The sequence below is a fragment of the Leptodactylus fuscus genome, chromosome 7, assembly GCF_031893055.1.
Source record: "Leptodactylus fuscus isolate aLepFus1 chromosome 7, aLepFus1.hap2, whole genome shotgun sequence".
NCBI classification, from domain to species: Eukaryota; Metazoa; Chordata; class Amphibia; order Anura; family Leptodactylidae; genus Leptodactylus; species Leptodactylus fuscus.
This window is the reverse complement of record NC_134271.1, coordinates 74,503,911-74,521,585: the sequence shown is the minus strand read 5'-3', so window position 1 is coordinate 74,521,585 and position 17,675 is coordinate 74,503,911. Positions and strand designations below refer to the sequence as shown.

At 40.6% G+C, this 17,675-nt stretch overlaps 1 protein-coding gene across 3 annotated transcripts in view; it reads right to left on the bottom strand.

Annotated features, from left to right (window-relative positions):
- Positions 1-6,875: 6,875 nt before the first annotated feature.
- Positions 6,876-17,675, bottom strand: part of CA5A (carbonic anhydrase 5A) — a 39,749-nt gene continuing 28,949 nt past the window's right edge. For 2 of the 3 annotated variants that reach the window (XM_075282135.1, XM_075282134.1), the window contains exons 2-7: positions 17,410-17,607; positions 12,449-12,567; positions 10,320-10,415; positions 10,179-10,241; positions 9,551-9,706; positions 6,876-8,521 (exon numbers count right to left, since the gene is read on the bottom strand). In XM_075282135.1, the coding sequence (XP_075138236.1) occupies positions 8,354-8,521; positions 9,551-9,706; positions 10,179-10,241; positions 10,320-10,415; positions 12,449-12,567; positions 17,410-17,607 (800 nt within the window). In that variant the 3' untranslated portion in view covers positions 6,876-8,353. The remainder of the gene's footprint in view (positions 8,522-9,550; positions 9,707-10,178; positions 10,242-10,319; positions 10,416-12,448; positions 12,568-17,409; positions 17,608-17,675) is intronic. The other variant, XR_012717242.1, reaches the window with a different exon arrangement.

Here is a 17,675-nt window from a genome sequence, read left to right as displayed (position 1 = left end):
ACCTGCTTGTGGTGCATGGTACAAACCTATAGTGACAGAACCAAAAATACTATTCTGCAGGAATAAAAAAAAAAAAAATGTAATGAAATATGCAATTCTTTTATCATCAAGGTAGCTTCATACTCCGGGCAAACCTGGCTTATATTTACTGTCGTCTGAATGCCAGTTTTCTGGTGTAAAAATGCCAATTTTTGGTGCACAGTGTATTTGTTCTAAAAATTGCATAATTTTCTGCCATGCCTGCAATTTACAAAAAGTATGTGCCCCGCGTTTCGCCAAGCGGCTTCGTCAGGGGGACGTACTTGGGTGGTAGGTATATACATTATTATTATTATGGTCCCAGGGTCTGTTGTGTAAATCTCTATAGAGTGTTTCCTTTATTATGTCTCCTTGCTGATTACTATTGCTTTGTGTGAGACCTGCCTTGGTACACACTCTTTGTATTACAAACAGCATTGCAGACCTATGTGATTTCTCCACAACACATACAGCATACGGACCCTGAACTTATAAGTCATTTATTACCACTACCATCCAGTGTATCTTTGAAGCAACTATCCCGTTTTTTGTATTTGTATTTAATGTTTATCATTTGAGTACTATTTAATAAAAATTGTTATATTTTTATATATATTGAGATGCTTCTGTCTTTTTTGACATAGTTATACTTTACTCTAAATGTGGGTCACTCACCCCAAATCGCCACCGCGCCCGTCAAAAGTTCTCTCCGGCTCCACTATAGGACCTGGCATAACGCCAGCGCAGGTCTTTCAACGCACCTCCTATTAGTGCATGGCAGGGTGTGGGCAGTGGCGTAACTAGGAATGGCGGGGCCCCGTGGCGAACTTTTGACATGGCCCCCCCCCCCCCCCATCCCAACTGACGCCGAAGACCTCGACTGACCCCCTCCTCCGCACTCTATTATGTCCCTTACTTACTTGCCCCTGCACACAGTATTAACCCCAATAATGTCCCCTGCACACACAGTATTAACCCCAATAGTGTCCCCTGCACACACAGTATTAACCCCAATAGTGTCCCCTGCACACACAGTATTAACCCCAATAGTGTCCCCTGCACACACAGTATTAACCCCAATAGTGTCCCCTGCACACACAGTGTTAACCCCAATAGTGTCCCCTGCACACACAGTGTTAACCCCTATAGTGTCCCCTGCACACACAGTGTTAACCCCTATAGTGTCCCCTGCACACACAGTGTTAACCCCTATAGTGTCCCCTGCACGCACAGTGTTAACCCCTATAGTGTCCCCTGCACACACAGTGTTAACCCCAATAGTGTCCCTCTGTGGACACCCATAAACAATTATTATACTCTGGGGTCTTTTCAGACCCCAGAGTATAATAATCGAAGACTAAATCGGGAATAAAAACATTAAAAAAAAAAACACTGTTGCTTCTTACCTGTTCCCCGGCTCCTGTGCGGTCCTCCTCTCGCGTCCTTCGTTAATGACGTCGGACGTCACATGACCCGGGAAGCATGCCGGGTTCATGTGACGTCAGACAACAGTAGGACGGAGGCCTGGCAGGATCGCGGAGAGGTAAGTAACAGTTTTTTATGTTTATTACCTCTCCCGATCCGCCGGTCATTATACTCGGGGGTCTACAAAGACCCCCGAGTATAATGATAGCCCCTGTGGGGCCCGCGGTGTCACTTGCCGATCCCGGCCCAGCCAGGATCGGCAAGTGAATAGGGCCCGTAACTGCCTATTGAAAAAAAACCGCAGCGGTAGCGGCTGTCACCGGGCCCCCTAATGGCCCGGGCCCTGTGGCAGCTGCTACTGCTGCTACCACGGTAGTTACGCCCCTGGGTGTGGGTGAGCTATGGAGCCAGCGCAGCGGCCCCATACGTTGGCTGCGAAATGTGGGCGTGGCGATTCAGCAAGGACACACTGAGGAACTTGGCGGGTGCCCATATTGGGGGTGAGGGGTGGTGGGAGGAAATAGGGGCCGCCCATTGGAGTTTGTGTGTGTATTGGTTGCGGGCCGGTGGGGAAACTGCTCGGGCAAAGCATTTGTGCCCCTGGGTAGCATGCGGGAGGGTGGTGCGCAGGGCCCACTTTAGGGAGTTCAAGGGGGAACGGCCACACGAGGCAGGGGGAGAAGGGTTGCCTCTCCGCGGCTCAGCGCCACCGCCAGCCCGCGGACGAAGTCGCGGGCAGATGCTAGTTTTCCATATACGGTAATTAACATAGAGGAAGAAAATCTGCTGAAGAAAACTTTGCAGACTGTGAAAAATGTTGCAGAAAAACCGCAATGCATTTTCACTGTGTTCTTTACTTAGCATTTTCTGGCTGCCGCTCACTACATGGGGCCTTAACCTAAAGGGGTTTTCCCATGAGCATAACAATATGTAATTTTGTATAGTATTAAAAGTTTAAATATTTTTGTAAATAGAAGTAATTTTTACTGAATTTTATAGGTTTTCTCTAACTATCTTAGTGGTGACAGTCTGTTGTCTTAATCGGTTGCCAATGAATACAACCATGAATACAAGAACTTTCTATGGTCTGGGACGTCTCAGAATACGAGCCATGATCTTCTTGTGACTGGATTATTTTCATATGCATGTACTATCCCTGCCTGATAACCTGTCCACAATAAGGAAATTATGACTGGGTTTCTGATAAGTGCTAAATCATAGGAAGTTCCTGTATTCATGGTCGTATCCATTGGCAACCAATCAAAACCACAGACTGTCACCAAAAATTTATAGTTACAAATATGTTTAATTTTCTGCAAAATGAAATATAATTATGTTCCTAGGAAAAACCCCTTTAAAGTAATTTAAGGCCGGGGCCCCACATTGTGGGAAAATTGCAGCATTTTACAGTCAGAGCAAAGTGGATGAAACTCTAGCAAATCCCAAGCCCACTTTGCGGGACACGCCACAATTTCCAAAACCAGTGCAGTTTTGTAAATTGCATGTCAATTATGTCTATGGAAACACCAGCGGTTTCCCCATAGATATAATTGTAACAGAAAGTCTGCGGAGGAAACTCCGCAAGCTTTTTGTTTAAAGCTCTGCGAGAAGAACCATGATGCGTTGCTGCCACATTTTTTCCCGCAGCACTTAGCCTAAAGCATTTTTCAGATAATTTGCATAAGAATACAATTCTGATTTTCATGAAAATGGTATATTTGTACAGTGTAGGAGCCACCCTAGGTACTTTCTTTAGTTTGATACGGATTTTCCTTCTGACAGACTCCCTTTGATGCTCAAATAGAGACAAAAAGGCAAACACCGAGTGGCACCATAGTGTAGATACGTGTGATGAGTGGTAAAAGATAGACAGTGATAAAATGAATAAGACCAGATGGTCTCTCACCTGGTGGTGTTGCGATTGTGTCACAACAACAACAGTGGCAGAAGGCCAACAACAGGTGAGAGTGGCAGCAGGCTCCACCAATGTCAGAGGATCAGACATCTTGACTCCCTTGGCTAGACTCCCTTTAAGAAGTTTTTTTTTTTGCTATTCCATATATGTACAATAGGAAATACTAATACCTCATAGTCGTGGCACATTATTCATTCCTATAAGAATTCCAAAAGTATTTAAGCACAATTCCTCAGCTGATTTTGGAACACTCATAGAAGTGAATGGAAAGGTTAGAACATGCATATCACTTAAGCAGGCATACAGGCATTGAAACAGCTCAGCAGACTGCCGTTCTTGAGATAGGACCCACATCTATCAGATGTTTATGGCAAATCCTGTGGATAAACTATAAATATTTGAGATATGAATATCCCTTTAAAGTTTAAAAAAAAACAAAAAAAACTTTGAATCAAGTATTTGTCCAATCTGTCTAGAGACCAAGCTGAATGTTATTTCATTTAGTACAGGGATAATGCTTGTCTGTGTGTCACAGAATGTGATTGACAACTTCAAAGTCCCCAGTGTATAACAGCCCTTGGGAAGTTCCACCCACAAGATTTTCCAATGGAAAATGAAGAAAGTGTCTCCATAATGTTTACAGTGGTCAACTTTGACTGCAACAAGACAAGCTGGAAACAGTAATGCATGGTAGTGGTATGGGGGTCTGGAAATCATGCGACTCAAAGAACACAGACAACAACTTTATAATATTTAGAAATGTCAAATTTATTTCTGAAGGTTACAAAAAGACACGAAGACCGTATTACTATTAACAGCAACAAATCATTACACGGAGGACAATACAGATAGAAAATGGATCAGCAACATAGACTCATAAAAATACACAAAACATTAAAATTATGTCGTGACAGAGACTTCTAGTAAAAAGATAAAAAGTTCCAGATGACAAAGAGACAAGGATATATGTGGACAAAGGCAAAATATTACACAGTTCCAGCAAACTCTTAGGCTGAATTCATATGGTCGTACTGTTTGACTGATGGCTATACATGTATATAATATAATTTATAAGACCTCTCCCCTTTTCACAGTAAATGCAGTATCAGGCAGGCGAGGCGCTACCCGACAGCTACTTAGTGAATGCACTTCACATCTGGACTGATAACATTTCAATTTAGGAAAGACCACTGTATATGGAAAACATTGTAACACGAGGGACCACTTGAAAGACACTGGCTGAGCAAGGGTTACTCATTATGCAGAATACAGAAGCAGTGCAGAGGAAAGGAACTGCTCCTCATACAACATATTCTTTCCTCCCACAAAGTCACACAGTTATATTCTGCACTGGTATGCCTGGCCGGTGGTCACTGCATAGGATTTGTTTTACAAGACCCCATTTAAAAAAAATACACGTTTGGCAAACTCTCAGAGGCAATAAGAGGCCAAAGCTCCCACACTGGTCACTAATAACAGGCAGCCTATTTATAATAATGATATGGGAAATGCTTATCAGTGTGGAATAGCTAAAGGACAGATTAGAATCTGCAAGGTTCAGCTGTACAACAGGACACCCACTACATTGGCCATTGTAATAACCTCCTCCTATCACTCAAAGAAAATTCCTCCCTAAGAAATTTTCCTCCTATATTAAATAAGACATTAGCATTGACCAACAGTTATCTAAATTGTATGGGCTGCTTTAGACTAAGGCCACATTTTGAAAACTATGAATTTTTGGGGTTGTGAAAATGCAGATATACCAGTAATATGCATAAGATTTTGTTTAATGTCATCCACACATTACAGGGAAAGAATAAGTCCATTTTTATTCATATGCTAATGAGCTTCCCACCAGCACAGGAAGTTCCCAGCAGCACTGCTCTCTTCTATTATCTCCTATGTGTGCGTGCAAGCAGGAAGCTGAGTCATCATCAGCAGCCGCAACCTCCCATAGGAAACAATAGCAAAGAGAAGTGCACTAATCATGCACCAGACTAATTAGCATATGAATAAAAACGGACTTATTCAGAAACCACTGAGGCAATCTACATACTAAAGGTAGGCGTGGAATAGACTTTCGAAAGCCTATGCAAGGATGTGATTAGTTAAAAATGACTTTTCCTAGTGATGGAGCCCCTTTAAATAGGACCTTTTACCAATTCTAAATTTTAGCCTCAATTATAATTATTGAAATAATTTTTTTTATAATAATTATTAGGCGCTCTAGCCTCCATGATTCCTGAAAAACAAGCAGGTAAAATTACCATGTTGTATTTTTAAAAGAATTATCCCCATAGATTTATATAGGGAAAGTAAAAATGAAAGATGCAGTGAAATAGCAGTTAAAAAGGCTAGTTTTTTGCTGCAGTTTTTACCTGTGTTTCTGCAATGTATGACCTTTGAGTTAAAGTTGTTTTCTGCTTTTAATGTCTTTTCTTGTTGCATTATAAGAGAACCCTGTTCTGTTTTTTACTTTTCTATTGATGTAGATGTATTAGGGCCTGTCTTTTACAGAAAAAAAAAATGTATTTTACAAAACCACCATTTGCGGATAGATATAATTTATTGATTAGCATCTTTATTTCCCTTGGTTTCTGGTCACATCTGTTGTATTTTTTGCATTTACTGAGTTGTTCTACTACTGTTGCACAAAGCTTCTGTGCCAGTACGATCACCAAGCCATACCTTACACACTATGGGGTTTTAAAGGCTTATCTAAGCATATCCGCCCTTCAAGTGTCTATGAAAGAAGGCTAGAGGGCTCTGCAGCAGCAGCCATAGTGTTTAGTTAGTACAGGGTTACATGGCGACTTTGACTATGACTCCTGCTATGCGACCAAGGATTGCCATGTTGTCCTGCCAATCCTAAAGCACCAACAGAGGCAAGATCTGAATGGATAGATAATCCCGAAGATGCTCATCATACTAAATGCCACCATGTAAGTAAACAAACCCTGTAATCTCACCGGCTGCACCTGGTCTTATCCAGTGCCAGTTCTGGATTTAGAATCAGAAGAAAGGGCTTTATTTGTGGTATTTATAATCTGCATTGTACTAACCCTTTGCTTCCCTGACTGTCCCGACTGACTATTCATGTAGCAAATATTTATAGCTCTAACTGGATTGTAAATGATTAGAACATTTTTAGTTTACACTTTGAAGGATCGACCTATATTCTGTAGCCAAACAGCAGAGATTACTGTGGCAGCCCCCATCTGACGCTCAATAGAGTCCCCTCTAATTATCTCTTCATATGAAGAAAAAAGATCCAGTTTCCCACAAAGCCGGAGGAAGCACAGTTAATCCACACAGAGAACGCTCAATGGCTGAATTGTTGCAAGAACAAATAGGTTGGATTGTCTGATGTATGAGAATCAGGGGCTGCTCCTTGTGGGATTGTAAGCAGAGAATAAACTTAAAGGGACAGCTTACTTTGGTCACCTCATGCATTAGGCCTTAGCTAGGTGTGCCTGCTCCATATGGTAAGCAATTAAAAAACACTATATCTTAAAAAGGAGATTATGAGATTAGCATTAAAAACAAAATACAGTTCATGATTTTGCGCTGGACCCCATTACTTTATTTAAAGTGAATCCAAAGGATAACCAGTATAGGTGGTCCCCTGCATACCCTATGCCACACCAAGTATTCTACTAACTGCTTATACAGCAACAATCTGTAACCTGGGGCTCTCCAGCTATAGCAAAACTAGGAAGTTCTAGAAAAGCTGAGCTTAAGCCCAAGAAATGCCCATCTGCAGTGCCCCTTGGAGGAAGAATTCGAAATGGAAACATTACAAACCATAGTGAACATGAAGTGAAAAGTTCCACTTTGGCTGTATACACATCTAGAGGTATGTATAGATGTTTTACTGATAGTTTAAAGTGGTGATGAGAAAGCCATGAATTTTTTTTTCATTTTATGCTGCTTGCAACATTGCATAACCGTACAGAAAGCCTGTCCTCTTGCCTGAAATGGACAGAACAGACAGAAATTCACCTTTCTGTCCTACAGTCAGTCTCTCCCCAGGCTTAAATATCTTTTAACAGGGAGCAATACTGTGCACCCACATGTCCCTAGGCTATCTGGAGAAAAAGCAATAGCATGCACTCACCTGTTGTACAGTTATCCCTTTCCCATGTGGAAATACTGGATAACAGGGAGGAATAGCATACATTCACCTGGCCTACAGCTTAAATCCATTCTATTGTTCTCTTACTATGTTGCAAGTACACAGTAAGTGGAGAACAAATGGTTCCTGTTCTTTGAAGAGAACAGCTCTCTAAGAAACATTTATATTCATGAATTACAACACCCAGCAGACAGCATGCTCTACAGCAGAATATCATTTACTACAAACATATGTGCAGGAACTATAAGGGCAGAATAGCATTATTATTCAACTAGGACTAAAATCTGTTACTGCACATCAACCTTGATATAATGAGAGCACCTCCTAAAAGACACAAAATAGGTGATATTACAATAGATAATCAATGTAGGGAATTATACTTCACCCATTTCATGTGATATGGAAATCTAACACCGCAGTGCTACATGGTCCCAGGACGGTTGCTCATGGGACATATCTGTGCAAGAATTTCACTATGCATATAGTGTAAGCACCATTATGGTGTCAGGGTGCAATGTAAAACCTTACTGCACCCTAACCATTAGGTAGTATTAGTCCTCATATCAAATGACTAAACACTGCCTCTGTTATTCTAAGGTCACTTAAACCAGTTAATTTTATAAACTGCAGAAAAAAAAAAAAAAGTGAATGGTTATAATATAAAAGGCAGTGCCTGTAAACAAATAATGGTAACCTAGAGAAAGGCAGAGAAGTAGAGAAAGATAATCCCAGTGTGAGCATTAGAGGCAGGAGCTTTCCTAGAGTTATGCAGAAATCAGTCATATACAGCATCACTGTCGTGTAGCACGTGGACACGGCTGCTGTGGACAGAAATTACGTCTGGCTCAGACCACATATTACCTAGCCTGAATATCAGCCTTTTTTAAGTCTGACAGGTTTACAGCTGGCTCAAATGAGGAATGGACGGTGCGGTTCATGAGAGGCTGCAGAGGACGGAAGTTGTCCACCATGTTTCTTTCTTCTTCGCCCACAGCAGTGTACAGAAGACTACGAAAAACTGCCAGCTGAAAGAAGGAAGAGAAGGTTACTAACATGAAAAACCAGTCTACCCGTCTTCTGATCACCATTTTATACACCCAATGAATCTACACTATAAGCTGAGGCACTGTGTACATAAACTACTTGTCCTGTACAGTTCTTAAATTACATCCTGTTTCACTCTTCAGAGCTGCATTCACTATTCTGCTGGTGGAGTCACTGGCCAAAATTTAGTAATAGTAAATAGTGTAAGCTTAGCCAGGTGGCCTGACAGTACACCAGATATATTACATAGGCTGATGCTGGATGATAAATAGGCGTATCTTTATACCATCTAGTTTAAGCTTATGCCACCTTTTAGTTGATTTAGCTTTGACCAGAATTTTTCAACACTATTTTGTCGCTTTTTCGTTGCATCGTGGTACATTTAAGCCACATCCCCTTTTTCTGAGAAATCACACCCTCATGTCTGGACTTTTCAAACATGAACAATTTTTTTTTTCCTATCAGTATGTCTTTGTAGAACGGGAGGAAATCCACGCAAGAGAACATACACGGGGAGAACATACAAACTCCTTGCAGATGTTGTTCCTGGCGGGATTCGAACACAGGACTCCAGCGCTGCAGGGCTAACCGTGAGCCACCATGTTTCCCCCAAACAAGAACAATTTTAATAAATTAAAAGCTCATATAAGTGGTTTCTCCAAATTCAACATAAAATGACACAATTAAGACTACTGCAATCTCTGAAATATTCAACTGCCTGGAGTAGAATCCCTTCATAAGGATACAGTGTGAAAGCTGCAGCTGACCGAGACCCCTAAATGCAGGATGTCAGTTATTTCTGTATTATGGTGCTGTAAAACTACCAGGCCCTTGTCCACTATGAATGCACTGGGAGTCTTAAACTTGAGAACTCAAGGTGGAGTTTTCAAGCAAAAGCACACCCATGTCACTTTTTTTTTTTTTTTTTGGAAGGGGGGGGGGGGGAGTCAGAGGCCAGGTCAGTGTGTCAAAACATGGAATTAAACCAGAAATACTGAGAGACAAAGCACCTGACTGTGGTCGACTTCAATCGGTTTCTTCATCATAATCCAAGTCACAGACTCGGTCAGTGGTGGTGTGGTCAGTGAACCAGAATATGTCCAATAATCATTACAGGTTGGTAGAAGGCAGGAGGGGTCAAAATAGTTAAACTCTGTCAGAGCGTCCTAAACATGAAAAAAGATAAATGAATACAAATGCAACAGCAAATTATAAAGAATCACAAGTGAAAACAGAGAAAAAAAAAGGTAAATATTAATATAAAATAATCCTACAAACCAGTGTGAGCCAGAAGCAATATTATGGAAAGCCCTTCTGTTGCAGGAGTGTAAAATTACACACCAATGATAACCAGCTAAATATTTTTCTCAATTTTCTAAAAATCATTAGAGGGATAAAAAGAATCCATTGCTCTTTCCATGTGACGACATTTCCAGAATAACGAAAATATTGTAATTTGTATCATCCATTTTCATGTATATACATGCATACATGCATTCCAAAATAAACAAAAGTTTTATGGTGCCTCCTTGTGGCCAATCAATAGATTACAGTAAGCCAACTGTACCCAAAAAAGTGTGATTCGTATTACATAGCATTGTAGTTATATAGTAAGCAGACTACAAGAGAACTACTTACCTTATATCGGACAGAAGGCAATATGTCTACAAGCTTCTGCAGCTTCTCATTGTGTCTGCCAATCTGTGGAAACACAATATATCTGTATCATGTAACAGTCAAAGGGTCATAGTAAGTTTTCCTGTACAGACAAAGCTATACCTTTAAAAATATGCCAATAACAGCCAAGCCGTTCTCTTCCATGATAGCTTCCTCAAATGTCCGGTACCTGGAGCAGTTCCAATGCACAAGGTGGAGCTGAAATAACAGAGGGTTCAAAAGGCATTACATGGAGAGACATAAGGACCTTGGAGCTGCAGTTATTTATCAGGCTTTATGTTAGACTACCATTGAACTAAAAGACACATGAAGGAAGGTTGTAACTACATAGCAGACATCATTACTTGGCAAAGTGGAGCAGATGCCTTATAGAAAACATTACTATAGGTAGATACAGGTTTTATGTCTCATCTTCATGTTGCAATGAACTTTTAACTGTATCAGCCAGATAACTGTACCCACTCATAACTACTACGTGTAAACCCCTAATTTGGCTGTAACCATTACATTCAGTTCTATGAAGGTTCCCCCATAGATGTCTGCATCAGATCATTAGAAAATGGTCCAGCTACAAAGTCCAGGTAGATGGGTGGATGTGGGACTGCAACAGTGTTTACATTCCTCTCAGGACATAGGAACAGTCAAGTGTCAGGTCTACAAAACAGATAAAACATCTCAATAATAAGGACTGTGCACACCATGAACAAAGGATCATGGATTGTATTGTAAACCAGCAATATTATCCCCTTTATTGTGCCACTGGATGCAATCTATTGTTGCCTAATAATGGTCATTGCAAGCAGAGAAAAATGCATTCTGTGTAAGGTGGGAGAGGGGTAGTTATACAGTATTATAGCAGATTGTATAATACAACACAAACCAAGAGAATTAAAGGGGTTTATCCAGTGAACAAAAAGGTCTAGTTTTGTATTTAGGGCTGCACCATCCATGAGGTAAAGTGAGCCTCTGGCTTCAGGCAGCACTATCCCAGCCTTCTTCCTGAACGCATCTGTGTATTGGGGAAAATGGGACAAAAGATTTATGGCAATTCCCACTTACAATGATCTATGCAGGAGTCACCTGTTCACTATTATTTTGATGCAGAACCTTTGAAAATCACATCAAGGAATTGGTCAAAAGAAGAAAAAGACTCCAGACAGAAGAAAAGAAGGGTGTGTAAGTGCTAGTGAGTATACGTGAGCTGCATACAAGGGTTATATATACACACGTTATACATGCCATGTTCAATAAAATGTGTGTCTGCACCTTATTTAGACAATGCACAGTACTACTTCTTTTGCCCTGTATAGGTGCCACACAGTACAGCTCTTCTTCTTTGTGCTGTGATTAATTTACATATTTGGTCTTATTATACATACAGTATGTGGACAATGCACAGTACCACTGGTCCTATATACTTATGAGTAGTATCTGTTCTGATTCCAATGGGGGGGTTGAGCATGGATATTACGTGGAGAGCGACCCGGGGAGCGGAATGTTGCCTCTGATCACATGATCCAAGGGTCAAGACGTAGTTGGAACCATTGGGTCCATCAAAAGCATTCCATTGGACCAGGTGAACAAATACTCCAAGGGTAACCCCTTTCACAGAGTACTAGAACAGTATTATGAGGCTTTTTTCAAGGCTGTGAAGTCAGTAGGCCAAAGCAATGAATCAGTCTATTTCTCCCACAGCCCAATAAATGTCTGACAGTCATGCTCCTCTAATTCACAAAAAAAGCCAATGATGGAATCCTTGTGAATGTAAATATGCAACAAACTATGTATCCAATTAGTTATACAATATCAATATTTGTATTATATAATTAAAAGTACATAGCAAACTGCTGAAATTATAGCATGGGGGCCAATATTGCAACCAACATTAGATTCACATTAATGTCACCTCTCATATGTTTTGACCAGAGGATCCAAACAAAAGATAGGCTAACCGCAAAAAAATATAAAAAATAAATAAACTATATATATATATATATATATATATATATATATATATATATATATATATACACACACACACAAATATATATATATTTGTGTATATAAAAAATATATATAATTATATACATACCAGAGAAAAAAAGTTCATGAAAGACATTTCCCTCTGCCGATTTTAAGATGTGCAATCAAGAGACCAAGACTAATGTGTTAAAGGATTCCCTCAATGTACATGGACATCATCCATAACTACAAAAATCAGAGCATCTCACCTCTGCAGGAAATACTTTGCTGTCCACCGTGTGCTCTGAACCCCAGTCATTATTTGCTCCCCAATGGAAATGGAACTGTTTGAGCCTGAAAGGGTTCTCCAAGGGTCCGCCACTAACCACTGTGATCAAACACAGAAACAAATATAGGGACAAATTAGGAAGATCAGGCTTCATGTGTGTAGTTCTGTTCAGAGAACAAGAAGACCTTTCATGTCCTTGGGCACCTGCGGTTTTATATACGGCTAGAAAGCTGACAGCACACTGAATTCAGTGCACTGTAAGCTTTCCCCGTTCAGTGCCCTGGGGGAAGAGCTATCGGCACCATTAAATATATCTCTTCACCGTCAGAAGGGAGTTTCTGACGGTCTTGCTGGGCTGTAAGAAACGCCCCTTGAGTGTTTGTCACCGCTCAAGTGTCATCGCTGGTGTTCCTCACAGTTTAGTGTCATCGCTAGGCGGTAAGGAACACCCCTCTGACAATACAGAGCTATGGACAGTACGGTCAGGAGGGGCATTCCTCACAGCCCTACTAGACTGTCAGGAAAGCCCTTCTGACGGTGTAAAGATATCGGTAATGGCACCCATATCTCTTGCAACGGGGCACATAACGGGAAATCTGACAGTGCTCTGAATTCAGCACACTGTCGGCTTTCTAGCAGTATATAAAACCGAATGTGCCCGAGGACATGAAAGGTCCTCTTTAAGTGAATGGCACCATGCTGCAGTTCTTGCAACAGCTCTTTCATTCTACGAAACATTCCACAAAAAGCCCTTTAACATTGACTTTTAGCAAACCTAAAAGTTTAAAATGAATAATAAAAATGGGGTTAAGGTGCCTTTAATTCTATATAATCTAGCTGCATGGGGGAAGGTGGATAAGAGTTATCAAGTATTGATGGTGTGAACACAATCTCTGAGTCCTTACCAGTTACACAGAGTTCGATAACATTTTTTTTCTTCAATGGCTGCAGAGAGATTACATATCAGCACCACAGAGTGCATTACATCTGTACACACTCCACAGGCTGCAATAAAGGAACACAATCACAGGTAAATGTTAGCGCAGTGAGTCACATGGAGCTGGAGAGGGGGAGTTTTTAGAAATATCATCTACTTACCAGGATACAGAACCAGAACTATGAGGTTATATAGCATCTCTAGAACACAACTGTTTAAACAGATAGATGCCTAGGGCCAGAGAACAGTCCCCATAGATTATATCAGGCACTTGATCACATGCACATAGCAGTAGTAGGAAGAAGGACACAGCCTTGTTTGCTGTCCCTATACTAGGAATTGCTTCCCCTATTATATTATCGAGCTCTGTATGTGCAGGCATGGCGGTCTTTCCCTTACAGCAGGTAAAGAGGGCTAGTCTATATTTAAGCAGATCGGTTTGCATAAGGGCAGCATATTACAGGTGAATAATGCTGATAGACAAAATGCCCTATTCCTCTCTGCAGAGACTGAGCACATACTGTACACAGCAGCTGTCAAACTTTGTCCTGAGGGGCAGACAGATGTAGAAGCAAGCAGGCTCAACTATTTACAGATACTTCTATAGAGAGCAAACATGACATGAAAGGTCTCCTTTAAGAATTTAGAACCTGTCAGGTTTCATGAAGTTCCAAATTAAAGGTACCCAAGTACAGCTCATTAGAGAATCTGCTGAGGGCTGATGGAGCAAAACAAAGTGGACAAAAGCCAGAAGTAAAGCTGCTTATTAGAACAAAATTACACAATAAAAGCCCCCAATTAATCTGTGAGCTGGAAGTAGAAGCCGGATGGACAGCATCAAGGAGAGGGCAGGGGAATTACTGCACAATATGGTTTGGAGCAGTTTACATACTCAGAATTTACTACAGTTGTTACTGAGGGCCCTTTCACACAATTGCATTCAGGTCAAGAAATACCATCCATGTGTCAGCCATGTTTCCTGGCTCGATCATGACTCCTGTGAACTTGCAGCAGAATACGGATTAAAAGAGGAAAAGTCACCAGGTCTAAAAAGCCCCATGACATATGTCAACGACAGCATTTTAGTGTTCTTTCCCAAAATCCATTCAAAAGATAAGCCCAGTTCATGCTGATGCAAGTTTTAATAGCCAAGTGGGCAGTAACGCTGTGGTCTGTCTGGGGGACAGGGTACCAGGGTGCTCTAAGTCACGCAGACTTACTGCCCCCTTGGCTAGTATACCCCAATTTGCATTAACAGTAAAAGAGTTCATATCTTTGCAATAGCTTGATGGATTTGGATAAACAAAACACAACATGGCATTAGGTTTTTCAGACCGGTATTAGATAGGTATTAGTAACTGTTTGCAATGTACAGGATTCAATTTCAACACATTTGAGGATGACTGCCAAATATTGCATGACTTCCACTTCAGCGGTTTTAAGAGAACAAACTCCTACTGAGGTTGAGGCTTGTGGAACATCTAAAATTGCACCCCTATTTTGAACATTTATTTTTTATGTGTGCAAGCGTCAGCTTCAGTATGTTTTATTGGATTTTTGGTATGCTTTAATGGATTTATTTTTTTTTAATGATAACTTGGGTTTGTCACAAAGTTACCTGAACACACTGCCAACAGCTATTATAAAAAGATTTTCAGTTGTCACTTAGCGCACTTAAAGAGGTTGTCCCAGCAGGACAGCCACTCACTATAAACTACTAGGACATATAAACCTCACAGAAGGGCGTACAGCTGAAGAACATACGTGAAATGTTACATTTCCTGTGCAACAGATCTTACTGGCTGGCCTGGCAAACTTCCCTTAAAGTGAGTCTACCACCTCCTCCAAACATAATCCACTGTCACCACCATATTACAGAGCATACTTCAGTGATAAACCAAATACCTTTATTAGATATTTCATTTTTTGCAGATTTGGAGAAATATAACTTTGAAGTCTTTTGCAAATGAGGCAGCTGGTGTGCGGGCGACGGGTCTTCAGCTCCCCAGAGCACTGCTGTTAATACTCAGACACCTGCAGTATGTGGCCTGTACCTCTTTATGCAGTTTCAGTTGATCCTCCTACTGTATGAAATCACCCATCCTACTTCAGCGGCAAGAGACGTGCTCCCACGGCTGAAGCCCACCCCCAGCGCATCAACTGCCTCTTTGACAAAGTATTCCTTAAGATTTCAGGAGCCATACTTGTTGAAGCCATCTGACCACAATAGCAGCTTCTAGATATTACAGAGAGGTGGAGGCCCCACATTGCAGAGACACAGCTTTTTTTGTTGCAGATTTTGCTTAGTTTTTTTGAGACAAATCCAAGAATGGCTACAAAAGCAAATATATAGGAAGCGCTTATACTTCTACCTTCTGTTAAATCCACTCCTGGCTTTGGCTAAAAAAAACCCCACAGCAAAATCTGCATAGGCTAAAGTCCCACATTGCGGAAATGCAGCATTTTTTGTTGCAGATTTTGCTTCGTTTTTTTTGAGACAAAGCCAAGAATGGCTACAAAAGCAAATACACAGGAATTTCTTATGCTTCTACCTTCTGTTCAATCCACTTCTGGCTTTGGCTCAAAAAACCACAGCAAAATCCGCATAGGCTACAGTCTCATGTTGCGGAAACGCAGTGGTTTTTTTGTTGAAAAAAACGCAGCAAAATCTGCAAAAAAATAAAAAAAATAAAACAGCCAAGTCTCCGCAACGTGGGGCCTCACCCAAAAGCTGTTTTTGTTCCAGATTTTATTATGTTTTTGAGCCAAAGTCAAGAGTAGCTTCAAAAGGAGTAAAAAATAGAAAATCATGCACTTATACTTCTCCCTTGTCTTAAACATACTCCTGGGCTGTAAATTAAAAAAAAAAATGCACTAAAATCTGCAACAGAAAAATGCAGCTTTTCCACAAAATGTGAGAAACAAACTAAAGAAAAAATTTTTTTTTGGTTGGTGCACCCCCAATAGTTCAAGGAGCAAACAAAATATATAAAAGTGCACTAAAACTCAACTTTTATTAATGTATTTTAAAAGTTCAGAACGGCATAATAAACTACCGTCCATATAAAGGGGATATTGAAACAACAGTAGAGTAGGGTAATATTCTAATGGCTGTATTAGATACTGTGTCAACCTACAGATGCAGCTCAGTCTTTTAGTCAATTCCCTTCAATACAATTCCCACCCTCCATGCATGAGACAGCAGGACTAGTACCAGAACCTAGGGGGCACTAAAATCTCCTCTATTGTCAATAAGAGATTAAGAACAATAAGCCCACCCTAATTCCAATGTTTGCTAGTACTTATGTTTGCTAGTATTTATCTAGCTAGGGAAGACCACAAGCATACATCTGGTAATTAGCAAGTTACACACAGCCAAAGTATCTATAGGGTTAAATTTCCCCCAATGCTTTAACCTCCAGGCTGCATTACTAGTTATATGTATACCATTTGAGTCGTGTGTTTGTGTGTGGAGTAGGTTAAAGCATTGGGGGAAATTTAACCCTATAGATACTTTGGCTGTGTGTAACTTGCTAATTACCAGATGTATGCTTGTGGTCTTCCCTAGCTAGATAAATACTAGCAAACATAAGTACTAGCAAACATTGGAATTAGGGTGGGCTTATTGTTCTTAATCTCTTATTGACAATAGAGGAGATTTTAGTGCCCCCTAGGTTCTGGTACTAGTCCTGCTGTCTCATGCATGGAGGGTGGGAATTGTATTGAAGGGAATTGACTAAAAGACTGAGCTGCATCTGTAGGTTGACACAGTATCTAATACAGCCATTAGAATATTACCCTACTCTACTGTTGTTTCAATATCCCCTTTATATGGATGGTAGTTTATTATGCCGTTCTGAACTTTTAAAATACATTAATAAAAGTTGAGTTTTAGTGCACTTTTATATATTTTGTTTGCTCCTTTTTCCACAAAATGTGGCCTCAGCCTAAGACAAGTTTTATGTTAAGAATAATTAATGAACCATTTGGGAGCCATGTCTCACCTGACTTGTTTGTGGAGTCATCATACTCTACCAGAAAGGCGTAACCATTATTCCAGATGTGAAGACATGTATTAGGGTCATACTGGGTAGAGATGGGCGCAAGGTTTGGGTGGAAAACGCTATCCCGTACCCGAATGTCAATAGGAGATTGGCGGGATCCTCCAGGGATATTTAGAGGTCCTTTCCATAGAGGGTGCACTGCAAAAGTTAGAAAATCAAGTTATTGGATCTTAAGAATATTGCTATAATTAATTATACATCATATT